The sequence below is a fragment of the Poecile atricapillus genome, chromosome 13 (genome assembly GCF_030490865.1).
Source record: "Poecile atricapillus isolate bPoeAtr1 chromosome 13, bPoeAtr1.hap1, whole genome shotgun sequence".
Lineage (NCBI taxonomy): Eukaryota > Metazoa > Chordata > Aves > Passeriformes > Paridae > Poecile > Poecile atricapillus.
Genome location: NC_081261.1, coordinates 16,124,203 through 16,139,884, shown reverse-complemented (window position 1 = coordinate 16,139,884; position 15,682 = coordinate 16,124,203). Strand labels below are relative to the sequence as shown.

Below are 15,682 nucleotides of genomic sequence, written 5' to 3'. Positions count from 1 at the left end.
TTAAAAAAATCAACATCTCTGAAACAGAAATCATTCAACACTCACACCAGCATATAAAATAAAGATGATGGAGAGCAAAAGAGGGCGAACTGCCAGCCAGGACGCATAAAGGAAGGCATCTGGTCCCACTACTGCATTCTTACCTCAGAAAAGGGAGACAAATTCGGTTCCAACACAGAATGGAACACGGAACTGACCACTTTCGTTTCCCTTCTAAATCAAACCGGGAGAAAACAAAGTATAACGAACGGGTTTGTGTAAAGCTCTACATGGGTTGCAAGCAGACCCCTTACTGAACCAAGCGGTCAAAAAGGATAAAAGATCCGACACCAGGTCACAGTGGTTTTCTCCTTTTTCCTCGACTCCATCATGCAGAATCAGACATTCTCTTTCCTCAGAACACCAATCTGCAACCAATATTCTGAATATATTCTAATTCCAGGAACACATTTTCTCAGCAAAGAAGTCAGGAAGGATGAAAGTTTCAACACTCGTTGCCAGGGCTTTTCTTTTCTCCTGGACTCCATCATGCAGAAATCAGCCGTTCACAATCCACAGAACATCAATCTGCTTTCAATACTACGAACACTTTCTAATTTATTGAGCTCAAGTTCTAAAGATAAAACCTCGAGGCTGAAGGTGAACCTGTGACCAAGGAAGAACTAAGTGCTTCCTGCTCTACCATGAACGGGGCATTACCTGTTCCTGAATTCAAGCCATCACGGAGACAGGACTGTGCAACTCACAAAAACAAAAACTTCAGTCTCAGGAATCACAGAGAAACTCTGAGAAATGCTGCCACGAACCGAAAGGAGAGATTAAGTCAAAGCCTGTCAGCTGAATCTGTTACCTGAAAACAATGAAAAACTTCCTCCACTATGCAGAGACAAAGATGACAAGTCCCCAATGACAACACGCAGAGAATACTCGGAAAACATGAACGACGTTTCAGAAAGTTTTAAAACCAGAAAGAGCTGACGCTTTACACACCTGCAGTGCAGCAGCATCGGCGGGCGGCTCTCCCACGACGACGTTACTGCTCGGGCTCGGCTTCTCGCAGGAATCGCCGCCCAGAAGCTCCTCCGCCGACAGGACGGGCACCGCCGGCGCCGCCGGCACCGGCGGTGGCGGCGGCCAAGCGGCCTCGGGCACGGCGCGGGCCGGCGGCGGCACGCACAGGTTGTAGGAGTAGGGCAAGGTGCCCTCGCAGAAGTCGGCCGGGAAGGCGGCGCCGGCCAGCGAGAAGCGCTGCGCGCCCAGGCAGCGCAGCACGGCGGGCGGCCCGGCCCGCCGCAGACGCGCCACCACGGCCAGCGCCACGCTCAGCACCAAGAGCGCCGACAGCAGCGCCAGCGCCAGCACCAGGTAGAACTGCAGCTCGGCCGCCGCCGCCGCCGCCGCCTCGGCGCCCGCCGGCCGCTCGCTCAGCTCCGGCAGCGCCTCCTGCAAGCTCTCGGCCAGCACCACGTGCAGCGTGGCCGTGGCCGACAGCGCCGGCTGCCCGTGGTCCTTCACCACGGCCACCACACGCTGCTTGGCCGCGTCCCGCTCGGACACGGCGCGCGCCGTGCGCACCTCGCCGCTGTGCAGCCCCACGCGGAACAGCGCCGGCTCCGACGCCTGCACCAGCTCGTACGACAGCCACGCGTTGCGCCCCGCGTCCGCGTCCACCGCCACCACCTTGGCCACCAGGTAGCCGGCCTCGGCCGAGCGCGGAACCACCTCGAAGGGAGACGACGCCTCTCCCGCCGCCTCTCCCGTTGCCGCCCCTGCCGCCGGCCAGAGCACCCGCGGCGCGTTGTCGTTGCGGTCCAGCACGAAGACGCGCACCGTGGCCGTGGAGCTGCGCGCCGGCGTGCCGCCGTCCTGAGCCCGCACGGCCACCGCGAACTCGCGGCACTGCTCGTAGTCGAAGGAGCGCTGCGCGTACAGCGCGCCGCTCCGCGCCTCCACCGACACCAGCGGCGCCGCGCCCGCCGCGCCCGCGCTGCCGCCCGCCAGCCAGTAGCTCACGCGCCCGTTGGCGCCCGCGTCCGCGTCCCGCGCCTGCACGCGCAGCACCAGCGCGCCCGCCGCGTTGTTCTCCGCCACGTACGCGCTGTACGCCGCCTCCTCGAACACCGGCGCGTTGTCGTTCACGTCCGACACCTCCAGCACCAGCTCCCTGCTGCTCCACAGCGACGGCCTGCCCCGGTCTGTGGCAGTGATGGTTATGTTGTAAACGGAGACGTTTTCTCTGTCCAGGGCACTGGCTATTATTAGTTTGTATGTGTTCTCTGATGACATTTCTAATCTGAAGGGCAAATTTTCGTTCATTTTACAGCTCACCTCTCCGTTTTCTCCCGAATCTCTGTCACGGACATTGATCACAGCTACAACTGTGCTCGGGACTGAGTCCTCCGGTATCGGGTTCAAGATAGGCAGTAGGGAAAGGGTAGGTGCATGGTCGTTTACGTCTATAATGTCTATGTGTACTTTGGCGTGTGCAGTGAGCCCGCCCCCATCCTTGCTTTCAACACTCACTTCGTAGTATTTCCTTTCTTCATAATCTAAGGGTCCTGTAACCCTCACGTCCCCTGTCCTAGGGTCCAGAGTGAAGAGCTTGTGGATACTTTTTGCTATGTCGCTGAAAGAGTAGGTAATTTCTGCGTTTGTACCTTCATCACTGTCAGTAGCTTTCACCTGAAAGGCTAAGGAGCCCTCTGGCAAGTTTTCCATCAGTTGAACAGTGTAGATTTCTTTGGTGAATACCGGTGGGTTGTCATTTGCGTCAGTCACGTTAATCTTAATCTGGGCGGTCCCAGATCGAACTGGATCCCCACCATCCACTGCCGTCAGTATCAATTGGTGATTTTTCTGTTTTTCTCGATCTAAGACTTTCTCCAAGACCAGTTCAGCGTGTTTTGTCCCATCAGGGCTCTCCCTCACTAAAAGGGAGAAGGATGGGTTGGGAGTAAGTTCGTAGTTCTGTAGAGAGTTTGCCCCAATGTCAGGGTCTCTGCCACTGCCCAGTGGGAACCTGGTCCCAGGAAGCGTAGACTCGATTATTTCTATGGTAACAAATTCTCTGTCAAACTGTGGCGCATTGTCATTGATATCCTGGATAGTAACACTCACATGAAATATATTGAAAGGGTTTTCCACGACTGCCTCCAAACTGAGGACACAGGGCGACTCGGCCCCGCAGATGCTCTCTCGGTCTATCCTGTCATTTACACGCAGATTTGTATTATCCTCCTGGAGAGTAAAGTAGTGCTTTTCGTCACCAGCGACTATCCGCAGCTTGCGCGCCGGCAGCTCGTCCGCGCTCAGCCCCAGGTCCCGCGCCAGCGGCCCCACGAGCGAGCCTCTGCCCAGCTCCTCGGGGATGGCGTAGCGGAGCCGCTCGCCCGCCGCCCGCCACCACACGCACAGCAGCACCGCGGCCAGCAAAGCGACCCGCCCAGCGCCTGCCCAGCCCTGAGCTGCCGATCTGACCTCCATTCCCTGCTTTCCTGAAGGGTATTCAGCGGACGGTTTAAAATTAGGCTTTCCGGGTAGCTGGACCAGTATCCGAGAGAAATAAATACATGAAATCCCTGTTGCCGGTCGGAGGACGGGATGAGTCGAGCGGTTCCTGCTTTTCTCTCTGCTCTGAGCAGTGCGGAGCAGGGCTATGCGGGCGCCGGGGAGGAGCCGACGTCCGAGCAGCTTCTCCGCTTAAGCCAACAGTGACACCCTGAGTCCGTGTCCGAGAACCGCAGCGTCCAAGAGAAAGATCAGCCAGAAGGTCCCGCTCTGCGCTCCATTGAATCGGGAAGGATTGGAAAATACAGATGTTTTCAGGAGGGAGCAACAGAAAATCCCTATCACTACTGAAACCGTGCGTCTAGGAATTCCTGTTGTCTGAGCTGCTTACACCTGCAAGTCTGTCGGACAGATCCTCCCCCGTTTCTTTAGGGATGTGGGGCAGGACCTTGGTCTCTGCCCCATTGTCAGCTTACTGATCTCTTGGGTGGGGCGCTTGGAGTCCCCGCTGTCATCGTTCCCCTTCCGTGAGGGAAAAGGCAAGGCGGATCGAACGCTGAAACGCTGCTCGTGGCAGTGGGTTTATTCACGATAGCTGAGAGATCCCCAGCTAACATTAACCTTTCCAGCTTTGAACAGTGGTTGTTGATGGAGAAGGGAAACCGGGAATCCCAGGTGCTGAAAACACCAGAGCGGTCACATCAGACCTGATCCCATCTCTTTCCACATTCAAAGCTCAGCATCATCTTATCAGTACCCATACAACCCAACCCCGAATTCCTCTTTTGTGTGTATCCCACAAACCACTCCCTGATATCCTAAACGTTCTGATACTGGTCCCAGGCGTTAAAGAGCAATTCCTGGGAAATGTCGGCGGCATCTATGGTTGTTTGAACAACCAAGATTAAACAGATTCCTTATGAAAAGCTGTTTTATCTTATCTGTAAATTAGAACCGCGTCTCTCTTACGGTAAAGAAAAAGATCTCCAAACCCACAAACAAAATAATAACGACAAAAGATCCTGAAGGAAGGCTGTATATTATCACAGCCCGTTATGCAGAAGATAAAGTGAGGTTAGAAAATACTCCACACTATCTACTCGATGGAGTTGCTCTGGCACGTTCTCCAGTCTTAGGTGTCCGAGATGCCAATATTAAGATTTCCTCCCCGGATCAGTAATGTCTTGTTAGAAAACAGGATTTTCTGCTAACTGTGGTTGTTCATCTAGGATAGGATAATTCCCTTACCTCCAGCTGAACCTTATACACAACTTAGGGTAATAAATTAACATTCTGTCACAGCAAGACTTGGATTTGAATTTGTAATGTCTCAGAAGCCGTGCAAGATTTTGAGCATCTCCACAAGATGTAGAGAGATGGGTATGGTTGTCTACACCGGGGAATTGTGTTGAAATACGTCGCAGTCAACTCAGTGCCTCCTATATGGCGAGAATTACTTGTAATAACCCAGACACACGTTTTGATGCATCACACACAGAAACACAGTCCAGACCCGTGGTTTCAAGATTAACTCGCATTCCAGAATTAGATACATTATAAATAGTGATGAAACTTATTATAGTGATGAATCGTACTTTGCATTTAAGTATTTTTTTAATCTAGATTCTAGTAAATATACTTTATTTCGATGACTATGCCTGCACAGTAATCGATAACTACAGTTGTATCGAATCCATAGGTTAAGTCATGAAACCCAGCAGTGGCAAAAGGACTCTATCAGAGGAATTCTTCACCATTTAAAACTAATCTCTTCAAATGCCCTTCATAGGAATTAAATAATTCGTTTGTTGAAGGGCGAATATGGAAGAAATCGGGCACTTCAAAGTGTCAGCTTTCAAGGTACAAGGTCCCTGAATTCAACCAGAATTTTAGAGATGATACAGGGGATTACAATGAAATGCTGGGAACTGGGTGCTAGCAAGTATTTAAATAATTTTAAAGAATGGTAGATCAAGAGAATGAGATTTCCTGGTGAAGTTGCATATGCAACAGAGCCTTACAGCCTTGGAGAAAGCTTGATAAAAAGAGCTCTGACAAGTGGTAGAGAACATGACACCTAAAGCACACAAGGCCGACTCAGCACGCATTCAGGAGATGGCATTCATGAGCGGGTGACTATCCTAAAACCTGGTTTCCAAGACTGTGAGTCATCTGTGGCTACCCTAAGAATCCTAAACAGCGCGTCCACTAAATATAATATAAAAATTAACGCACCTGAAAGGCAACTTGCCCACCGCTTTCAGTAACTTGATCTCCTGAAGGGACAAGATGACCCGAAGCCTCATCTGGTGGTTGAGCCGGGAGGGTGTCGCAGCAGCTGGCGGCCGAGAAGCGCAGCTGGCTCTTGCGCGAGTCGGCCGTGAGCGACACGTCGTGCGAGTAGGACTGCAGGAAGGCGCGCACGCCGTCGATGCCCACGAAGTGCGACACGGGCACGCCGCGCAAGGCGCCGCTCTGGGCCGGCAGCAGGTGCTGGCGGCGCCAGCGGCGCAGGCGCAGCGCCAGCAGCAGCAGCAGGAAGGCGAGGAAGAGGCACGACACGGCGGCCACGGCCAGCACGAGCCAGCGCGTCAGGCTGCCGGCCGGCTCGCCCGGCGCCGCCGCCTCGGCCGCGCTGCCCAGCTCGGCCAGCAGCTCGGCCACGCTCTCGGCCAGCAGCACGCTCAGCGTGGCCGTGGCCGACAGCGCCGGCCGCCCGTGGTCCTTCACCAGCACCACCAGGCTCTGGCGCGCCGCGTCGCGGGCCAGCGGCGAGCGCGCCGTGCGCACCTCGCCGCTGTGCAGCCCCACGCGGAACAGCCCCGGCTCCGTCGCCTTGGCCAGCTCGTACGACAGCCACGCGTTCTGCCCCGCGTCCGCGTCCACCGCCACCACCTTGGCCACCAGCGCGCCGGGCTCCGACCAGCGCGGCGCCAGCTCCACGCCCGACCACGCGCCGCCCGAGCCCGCCGCCCGAGACAGCGGCGGGTACAGCACCTGCGGCGCGTTGTCGTTCTCGTCCACGATCACCAGCACCACCGACACGTTGCTGCTCAGCGCCGGCGCGCCGCCGTCCTCCGCAAGCACCCACAGCCGCAGCTCGCGCACCTCCTCGTAGTCCAAGGAGCGCAGCGCGTACAGCGCGCCCGTCTCCGCCTGCACCGACACGTACGACGACAGCGCCGCGCCCCGCACCCGCCCCTCCGCCAGCCGGTACCGCACGCGCGCGTTCTGCCCCCAGTCCGCGTCCGTGGCGCGCACCGTCAGCACCAGCGCGCCCGCCGCGTTGTTCTCCCACACACGCGCGCTGTAGCGCTCCTCCGCGAACACCGGCGCGTTGTCGTTCACGTCCAGCACCCGCAGCGCCAGCACCGCGCTGCTCTGCAGCGACGGCGACCCGCCGTCAGCCGCCCGCACCGTCACGTTGTACTCCCATACCTGCTCCCTGTCCAGCTCTCTCGCTGTCACCACACGGTAGTAGTTTTCAAGGGATTTCTCCAGTCGGAACGGGACGTCGCCTCCAAGCAAGCAGCGCACTTCGCCGTTGGCTCCCGAGTCCCGGTCCTGCACGTGCAGCAGAGCCACAACAGTTTCTGGAGGGGCATCCTCGGAGATCTCGTTGAGAGCTGACTTCACCGAAATCTTGGGCACGTTGTCATTAACGTCTGTCACGGTGACCACGACATTTGCAGTGTCAGAGAGCTCTCCTCCATCATGTGCCTGAACCTCAAATTCGTGGGAGAATATTTCCTCGAAATCCAAGTTGTCCTTTACAGTTATTTCTCCTGTCTCAGTGTCGAGATTAAAAAGTTCTGAGGCTCGCTCAGAAATTTTATGGAAACTGTATTTTACGTGACCGTTCAGCCCCTCGTCGGCGTCCGTGGCCGTGACGGTGACGAGGACAGAGCCCACGGGCACATCCTCGGGCACACGCACCGTGTACTCCGACTGGCTGAAAACGGGAGCGTTGTCGTTCGCATCCACCACGGTCACACGGATCCGAGCCGTGCCCGTCCGTGCCGGATCGCCGCCGTCCATCGCCCTCAGCACCAGCTCGTGAAACGCCGCCTCCTCCCGGTCCAGCGCCTTGGCCAGCACCAGCTCGGGACGCTGATCGCCGCCGGGGCCCGCCTGCACGGCCAGCGAGAAGTGCTCGTCACCGCTCAGCTCGTAGCTCTGCACGGAATTCCGACCCGAATCCCGGTCATGTGCGTCTGGCAGGGGAAACCGAGACCCTAGGGCTGTCGTCTCGATAAGTCTCAGGTCTTTTTCTGTCTGTCGAAAGCTCGGTGCATTGTCATTGATGTCTGTGATTTCGATTTCCATTCCATAAACCTGCATCTGTCCCTCCACGATCAGCTCACAGCGCAGCACGCATTTCTCCACCTGCCGGCACAGCTGCTCTCTGTCAATCCTCTCCGCAGTCACTAAATGGCCCGTCTTCCCGTGCAGAACGAAATACTGCATAATGCCTCCTGAAACAATGCGCACGCCTCGGTCTCCGATCTCCGGCAGCTGCAGCCCCAGGTCCTTGGCCACGTCGCCCACGAACGAGCCCTTGGGCAGCTCCTCGGGCACCGAGTAGCGCAGCTGCCCCCACGCCGCCTCCCACGCCGCCAGCAGGACGGCCCAGAGCACAGCTCGCTGCCGCCGGCCCCAGCGCCTCCCCGCCCAGCTCATCTCCGCCGCTGCACAGCCGGCACCGCAACACAGCGGGCAGCTCGTCCCGCCGACCGCCGATCTGGAACCCTCTCCGGCTCCCGCTTCTGCTCTAATTTCTTCTCCGGCTCACTGCTCCCGGCCGCTGCCGCTGGCTCCTCCGCCTCGCTGCAGCAGCGATCAGCACCGCAGGGACGATCCCAATCCGGCGTCTGCCGAGTCAGAATGGGAGCGGGCAAGAGATCCTGTCCGCAGCGGGCGGGGCTGCCGCCAGCGCTCCGATCCTCCTCTCGCTCCTCTCGGTCAACAGCGGCACCCGCAGCCTCCTCCCGGCACTGCAGCCACCGAGCGCTGCCGGGCGCTGCCTCGACCACGGACACCTCGCGGGGACAGCGCAGCGCCAAGGAGACATCGGGCCCTGTCCAGCGGGGACCTCCTGCCTCTGCTTTTCTCCAGCCCGTCTCTTCTTTGAGAAGTTCATCAAGATCGGTAAGAAGGCAGAGACGTCTTTGTGCTGTTTCTACCGCAGAGGAAAATGTTTTTGTAATGGTGAAACAATACTGATGGAAAATTTTATTAATAAGCAGAAGTATTACAAATCATAGCCTATTAGTTCAATGCCACAATTTCCCCCACTAATTGCCCAGCATTTTCAGCAGCCATGGTTGGATGACATTTTTATTTCCCTCATCTTTTCTGGCAATATACCTTAGTATTGGAATGCCATTATCAACCTCAGATTTCCAAACCCATGTGATAGCACAAGCCAGAAGCCGACTTTTCTTTGTTCAGGTTCTTAAGGTGGTCACGAACCACTGTTTCTTACAGTGGGAGGGACTTTTTCCCCCCCAGTTCCTACCTTGAGCTCCATCCACTTGATAGGTGTGGGAAGAGACCTTGTCAGTGATGACTGAGGCAAAGATATGGCTAAGTACCTCAGGCTTCTTGTTGTCTGTTTTTATCAGTTTATTTGTCAGTTGTGTTCATCAGGAGACATACAGGGTTTTAAAACCTTCTTCTTCAGCCTGACTTACCTGTAGAAGTCCTTCTTGCTATTCTTTGCATTCCTTGTAGAGTTCAGCTCCAGCCATGCCTTGGCCAACTTGACCCAACCCCAATAAAACCAGGCAACATCTCTCTACTCTCCCAGGACATTTGTCCCTGCTCTCACTGCTCTGCATTTCTTTCTTGCCCCTAAGTTTGACCAGCAATTCTTCCCTCAGCCACGCTGGTCAGTTCCCCCCTTTTCCCGATTTCCTACACATGGGTTCAAGAGGTCATGCACCGTATGGAAAACATCCCTAATGATCTGCCAGGTCTTCTGCTCCCTTGTCCCTCGGGGCACTTTCCTTTGAGGGGCCCCACTGCCTAACCCTTTAAGTGCTGGAAGTTTGTTTTCCTAAAATTCAAGGTCCTGACTTTACTCTTTGCCTGATCTATATCCCTCAGGACTATGAACTTCCTATGGTCACGGCAGGCCAGGCTGACTCCAATCTTGATATCTCTGATTAGCTCACATGTGTTAATAACCAGAAGGTCCAGAAAAGCATTTCCTCTGCTAAGAACTGGACTAAAGTCTTAATCCTCCCTGAAGGGCACCTCCAGTGATCTTCCTGGGAGAACTCAGCAGTGTGTTCAGGTCCTTTTAGACAGGACACTGCCTCCCCCTCTCACAGGGTAAAAGCCATAATAAACTACCTGTTTATGAACTGGCTTGGACACTTGAAGCCTCAAACTGGAATGATGTGTAGTCCTACATCCCTTTAGATGTGGAGAACATTTAGTAGAGGTAACTTCACACAGGAATCCAGCAACACACACAAAGTCAAGCAGATCCCAGTCCCAGGAAAGGGAAAGTGCCCCTGTTCCACTCAGTCAAGACATTACAAGACTTTCATACAGTAAACCAGTTTTACTCATAATTTTTAGAGTTCCAGTAAAAGAAGTTTGCATGCAGACTTCTTGCTTGCAGGTGTCTTTCTCACCAGTGGCAAGGGGGAACCTGTCTGCAGGTTCCTTGGTTAAAATGAGATGATTCTAACCCCCCACCAATATATTTGTGGAACAGAACACAGCACAGCAGAGGCCTGTGTCTTCTCAGATGAACTGGATTATGGATCACTTCATCCTTGATGTTCATCAGTCTTCTGGTCAGCATCACTACACCATTCCCTCCCCAGCACTTACCTTTTCATCTGGGCCTTGTGGAAGTAGTCCTGCTGTAGTCCTCTGCATTTCATGATATCAAAGCTTCTCTCTGGTGCAGTTTTTACTCACTAAATTCCCATCCCCAGGCACTCCCAAAAAATATTTCCCAAGGGCAGTAATTCCTGTTTTGTGTCATTCTTTTCCAAAATTCCTACATCTGAAGTGTTACAAACACCTTGTAATCACCATTTGTGAATGAAGCTGTCAGAAGATTTGAGAAGGCTACCCCCCTAAATCACAGCTTTACAGAAGCTTTAGCACACCCAGGGCAGTTGAGGTAGAGACCAGTTTCCCCCGACCTGCCTATTACTGGACTCCATCTCAGCCAGGTCAGTGCTCAAAAGAACAATAGAGGCCTGATAGCATTTCCATAGTCCTCCCAATTTTCCTGAGTGTTGTTTCAGCTGCATCCTGAAACAGCAGAAGTGTGCCCACTCACCCACCACCTAGGCCAAAGAAAAATACACAGGACATCCAGGTGTTCTCTTTATTTCAGTTTTACACTTAGGGGTATGCAAGTTTACCATGTTAAACTTTATAACTTCAACAAAACACAGCATGAGGCTTTCTGAATATCCTGTGCATCACAGACATCATTCAAGTAATTAGTTATTGTATATATCAGTGGCAGTCCTTAAGCAGGAAAGGAAAGATAATGCTCAGACTCAGTTCAGAGAATAGCAGGAGAAAGAGCAAAAACGGGGATGAAAATGCTCTAGCACAGAGAGAAAAAATCATGTAGGGACAGCTTTTTACACCCAGCAAGAAATCATCTTATATAGGAACAATAAGAAGACCAACATCAATCTCCTTTTTACCATTTCATATAGATTCTACCCTTCAGAAAATGCTCTCTGAAAGACATATGGAGTTTTCATGAAACATAGCCAAAGGAAATGAACATGTTTTCAAAACTTTGTACTGTTGTAGTAAACCAAATACCATTTGTGTTGTTATATTTTTGTATTTCAAATAGACAGAACACCGAGCACTGCTTCATAGGGCAAAAAGAATATTTTGTTGTACATTTCACTGTTTTTTCTGCCCTGGGGAGTATGAGACTCCTGTTCTGAGAGGGTGAGAATACTCTTCTTGCCAGCTGAGCTGCAATTGCCTGCATTTCAAAAGTTGGATGGGAGTAACTCCACCATTCACCGGGCAGCACTAGTGAATTGTATGCAGACATACAGTGGCTATGGTGACTTACAGGAAACCAAAGCACACAGAGCCAACACATCTTAAACAGAGGAATCGAGAACTCAGGGAATAAAGAGCCCAAACCTCACACAACATTGTCACACTCTACTCTCAATACCTTTGCATTCCTCAGCTTGGAAAGCAGTTTTGTATATTTTATGAAGGAGGAGAACTGTCTGTCAAACAGTGCCCTTGTGTCACAGGAAAGACAAAAAGCTCCACTGTCTCATTGGACAGCAAGAGAGACAAGAGTATAGGGAGAGTGGTAAACCTATTTTTAAAACCTTTAAGAAATTGCCATCCAAAGCTGAAATATATTATTGACTTACTGAGAGCACGTGAGCATCTTTTATTTCCTCGGCTGAGATTTCGGAGTGCCAGAAAAATTTATTCAGACTTACAGTAAGGAGGAAGTAGATTACAGCAATTGAAAATAGAGATTTACTACAGAAGAACCATTGCCACCTGCTGCTGCCTGGATCCCATTCTCCCACAGGCATTGAAGCCTCTGTCAGTGCAGAGCCCAGCTAGTTGAAGGAAAGAGAATTGAAGTGTCCTGCAGAGAGAGTGCCAGGATTGTCTGGTGCCGTGTCCTCGGTGCTGACAGGGACAGAGGGGAAATGCTGTTCATCCTCCGGGCCCTGGCCCACGGCGCAGTGCTGTGGTGGCATGCTGGGGAGGATGGGCTTGAGGAATTTGAACTCGCTGTTGCCCGAGCCCGTTGTGAGGCTGATCTCGTAGCAATAGGCGCGGGGCAGGCTCCCTGCAGCGGCCCCATCACCCAGGCCGCTCTGCAAGTTGTCGGCACCATAAAGCACATGGCCAGCCTTCAGCTCCTTTCTCTTGCACACCTTGCGAGCCACAAAGAGTGCGGTGGAGACGAGGAAGAGCAGGGAGACACACACCAGGGCAATGATTAAATAGGTGGTCAGGGAGCCACCCTGATCCTCTGGGGCCGGGCTGCCGTGCCCGGGGAGGCGCACGTCTGACAAGTCCTTGAGCAGGAGCGCGCTCACAGCTGCCGTGGCCGACAGGGGCGGCTTGCCGTTGTCTCTGACCAGGACAAGGAGCTTCTGCCTCACGCTGTCTCTCTCCGTCACCGGCCTCCTCAGACGCACCTCCCCGCTGTGGACACCCACCGTGAACAGCCCTGGCTCGCTGGCCCTCAGCAGGTGGTACGAGAGCCACGAGTTCTTCCCGGAGTCGGCATCCACAGCCACCACTTTGGTGATCAGGTAGCCCGCCTCAGCCGACACGGGCACCAGCTCACTGGACGCTGGGCTGCTCTCCTGGCCTGGGTACAGCACCAGCGGGGCGTTGTCGTTCTCGTCCAGCACCACGAGGCGGACGCTGACGTTGGCTCTGAGGGGAGGAGAGCCCGCGTCAGAGGCACTGACCGTCACCTCCGTCTGCCTCAAGCGCTCGTAGTCCAGGGGCCGCAGCACAAACACGTGCCCGTTCTCAGAGTTCACAGACACGCACGAGCACCAAGGCCCCTCTGCCGCTTGCACCGCTGCCAGGGAATAGCTCACCTTGCCATTGAGCCCCACATCAGCGTCGGCAGCGCTGACGGCTCCAACAAACACCGTGGGCACGTTGTTCTCACGCACGTACATGGTGTACGACGTCTGGTTGAAGATGGGGGCGTTGTCATTGACATCCGAGATGTCCACGGTGAAGGTCTGCGTGCTCGTCAGAGGAGGCGACCCCGCATCTGCTGCCGTCACCCTGAGGATGTAGCGAGCCGTCTCCTCGCGGTCCAGCGCACTCACTGTCACCAGCTCATAGTAATTCTTATAGGCTGGCCGCAGCGAGAAGAAGAGCTGATCCTCGAGGCCACACGAGATCTTCCCGTTGGCCCCAGAATCCCGGTCCCTGACCGTAAACAGGGCAACCACCGTGCCGGGCGCTGTGTTCTCGGGGAGGGGACTGCTGAAGGAGCTGACCACCACCTCTGGGGCATTGTCATTCACATCCACCACCTCCACCAGCACTTTGCAGATAGCTGAGAGTCCCCCACCATCTGTGGCTCTCACACGGAACTCATGTGATTCTTTTACCTCAAAGTCCAGAGGTTTTGTGAGTTTAATTTCACCAGTTATGGCATCAATCATAAATGCTGAGTCAGTTTGTCCCACTGCCTGGCTGATTTGATAGGAAATTTCCCCATAAACTCCTGCATCCTGATCTGTTGCCACTACAGTCAGAACTACAGAGCCCTCTGGCATGTTCTCTGAAACCTGACCAATGTACTCCTCCCTTGTGAAGATGGGAGCGTTGTCATTTGCATCTAGAATGACAATTTTCACTTCGGTTGTCCCAGTCCTGGGAGGAGAGCCACCATCTACAGCAATGAGACTGAAACTCATCTCTGCCTGCTCCTCTCTGTCGAGTGGCTTTTCCAATACCAGTTCAATATCCTTCTTCCCTGTTATCCGAGTCCCATAAAAGACACTAAAATATTCGTTCTCGGGAGAGATGCTGTATGTCTGGACTGTGTTGCTGCCAATATCGAGGTCCTGAGCCGCATCCAGTGGAAAACGCGAACCCGGGTCACTCGTCTCTGGAATCTTAAAAACTACTCCTTCCTCGGAGAAGACGGGTGAATGGTCATTGATATCCTCCAGAGCCACCTCGACCCGAAAGAACTGCAGGGGGTTGGAGAGCAGCAGCTCGAAGGGGAGCACGCAGGTGGCGGACTGGCCGCACAGCTCCTCCCGGTCCAGCCTCCCCGCCACGAGCAGGCGGCCGGAGCCGCGCTCTAAGGCAAAATGCTGCCGGCCGTCCTCCGACACCAGGCGGGCGCGGCGAGCCGAGAGCTGCGCCGGCGTCAGCCCCGCGTCCTCCGCCAGCTCGCCTACCAGGGAGCCGCTTTCCGCCTCCTCGGCTACGGAGTAGCGGATGGGCTCGGCGCGAGCGGGCGGCAGCCACAGCAAAGCAGACAGACAAAGCACTTGCCTTGCGATCGCCATGGCGCGGCGGCGGCGGCGGCGGCCGGGCTCGGTGTGGCGGCTGTCCCCGGTGATTCCCCGCCGAAAGCGGCCAAGGGCGGGCCGGGCGCCTTCTCTCGCTGCCTCCGATTCCGCCGGCGGCGCCTGACACAGCCGGCGGGTGCCGGCAGCGGCTGACACGGGGCAGCGCTCGCCACCGCAGCCGCTGCCACCTCCGGCCGGCTGCGCTGCGCTGATCTCAGCTCGCTCGGGCTCAGCTGCGCTGCGCTGAGCCGAGCTGCGCTGGGCTGGGCCGGGCCGGGCTCGGCCGCCTCCGCTGCCGCAGCCGCTCGGCGCCGCCTTGGCCGAGGGCACCACCCAGCGGTGCGCGCTGGAACTGCGCCCGCCGCCGCCCGCAGCCCGCGCTGCCGCTCGCCCCGGACCGAGAGTCCAAAGCTTTCCACACACCCGGCACCAACATCACAACGCGCCCTTTCCCAGGCCAGCGGCAAGCCCACACCCACACCAGAAACACACAGCCTCATCGCTCAGCAGGACAAACCGAGCACGCAACGGGCGACGCTGACAGCACCGGCAGCAAATGAAAACTCCCCGCCTGCATCTCCACGCTGAACAACTGAACCCACCCTTCCCTTCTGTCAAGAGACAGAGTGAGAAAATCCCTCGCACGAGCTTGGAGAGCCTTGAGAGGTCTTTCCCAGAAAGAACGTCTCTACAAAGAATTCGGTCTCCAGGTAAGTAGTCAGTCTTTATTTCTATTCTACATATTTTTACAATTTTTAAACTCAGAATTATACCAATGTTAAGGTTTCTACCTCTAGCAAAAAAACAACCTGAAGGAGTCTCTATGAATATTCCATGCATCACAGACATCTTTGAAAAAAACAACTATTATAGATGGGCTGTCTGTCCTTTTCCAGTGGAACGAGCAAAATAATGCTCAGTACAGCTAAGTAGATAAAAGGGGCATGGGCAAAAATGCAAATGCAAATGCTCTAACACAGATGGAGAAACCTCTGTAGGGACAGCTCTCTAGACCCAGAGAGAAGCCTCTGAATTCAGAAACAAGAATGAGCAAAGAAAACACGAAGTCCTGTTTTCGAGTTCTACTTGGTTCTACCTTCAGAAAATTATATTTCATGGATATGTGGCTTTCTCAG

The 15,682-nt window shown here is 54.6% G+C and overlaps 2 protein-coding genes across 2 annotated transcripts; both read right to left on the bottom strand.

The window, feature by feature from the left end:
- Positions 1-484: 484 nt before the first annotated feature.
- On the bottom strand, positions 485-8,188 carry LOC131584248 (protocadherin gamma-A6-like). The gene is made up of 4 exons (XM_058849157.1): positions 5,743-8,188; positions 3,984-4,071; positions 1,172-3,494; positions 485-521 (listed from the first exon to the last, which is right to left on the bottom strand). Exons 1-4 carry the CDS (start codon positions 8,185-8,187, stop codon positions 485-487), a joined length of 4,893 nt encoding a protein of 1,630 aa, XP_058705140.1. The 5' UTR covers position 8,188.
- A 2,677-nt stretch (positions 8,189-10,865) lies between these two features.
- LOC131584277 (protocadherin beta-4-like) lies at positions 10,866-14,925 on the bottom strand. The gene has a single exon (XM_058849196.1). The coding sequence runs from the start codon at positions 14,541-14,543 to the stop codon at positions 12,099-12,101; it is 2,445 nt and encodes an 814-aa protein (XP_058705179.1). The 5' UTR covers positions 14,544-14,925; the 3' UTR covers positions 10,866-12,098.
- Positions 14,926-15,682: the final 757 nt, after the last annotated feature.

What these genes read in the sequence shown, in the direction of transcription:
- LOC131584248 (XM_058849157.1), bottom strand. Translation starts at nt 8,187, where the DNA reads ATGAGCTGGGCGGGGAGGCGCTGGGGCCGGCGGCAGCGAGCTGTGCTC. An exon ending in GCGCCCCACCCAAGAGATCA is followed by an intron (nt 3,495 to 3,983) that starts GTAAGCTGACAA and finishes AATACCCTTCAG; the next exon opens with GAAAGCAGGGAATGGAGGTC. An exon ending in TACTCCTACAACCTGTGCGT is followed by an intron (nt 522 to 1,171) that starts GCCGCCGCCGGC and finishes TGCATGATGGAG; the next exon opens with TCCAGGAGAAAAGAAAAGCC.
- LOC131584277 (XM_058849196.1), bottom strand. Translation starts at nt 14,543, where the DNA reads ATGGCGATCGCAAGGCAAGTGCTTTGTCTGTCTGCTTTGCTGTGGCTG.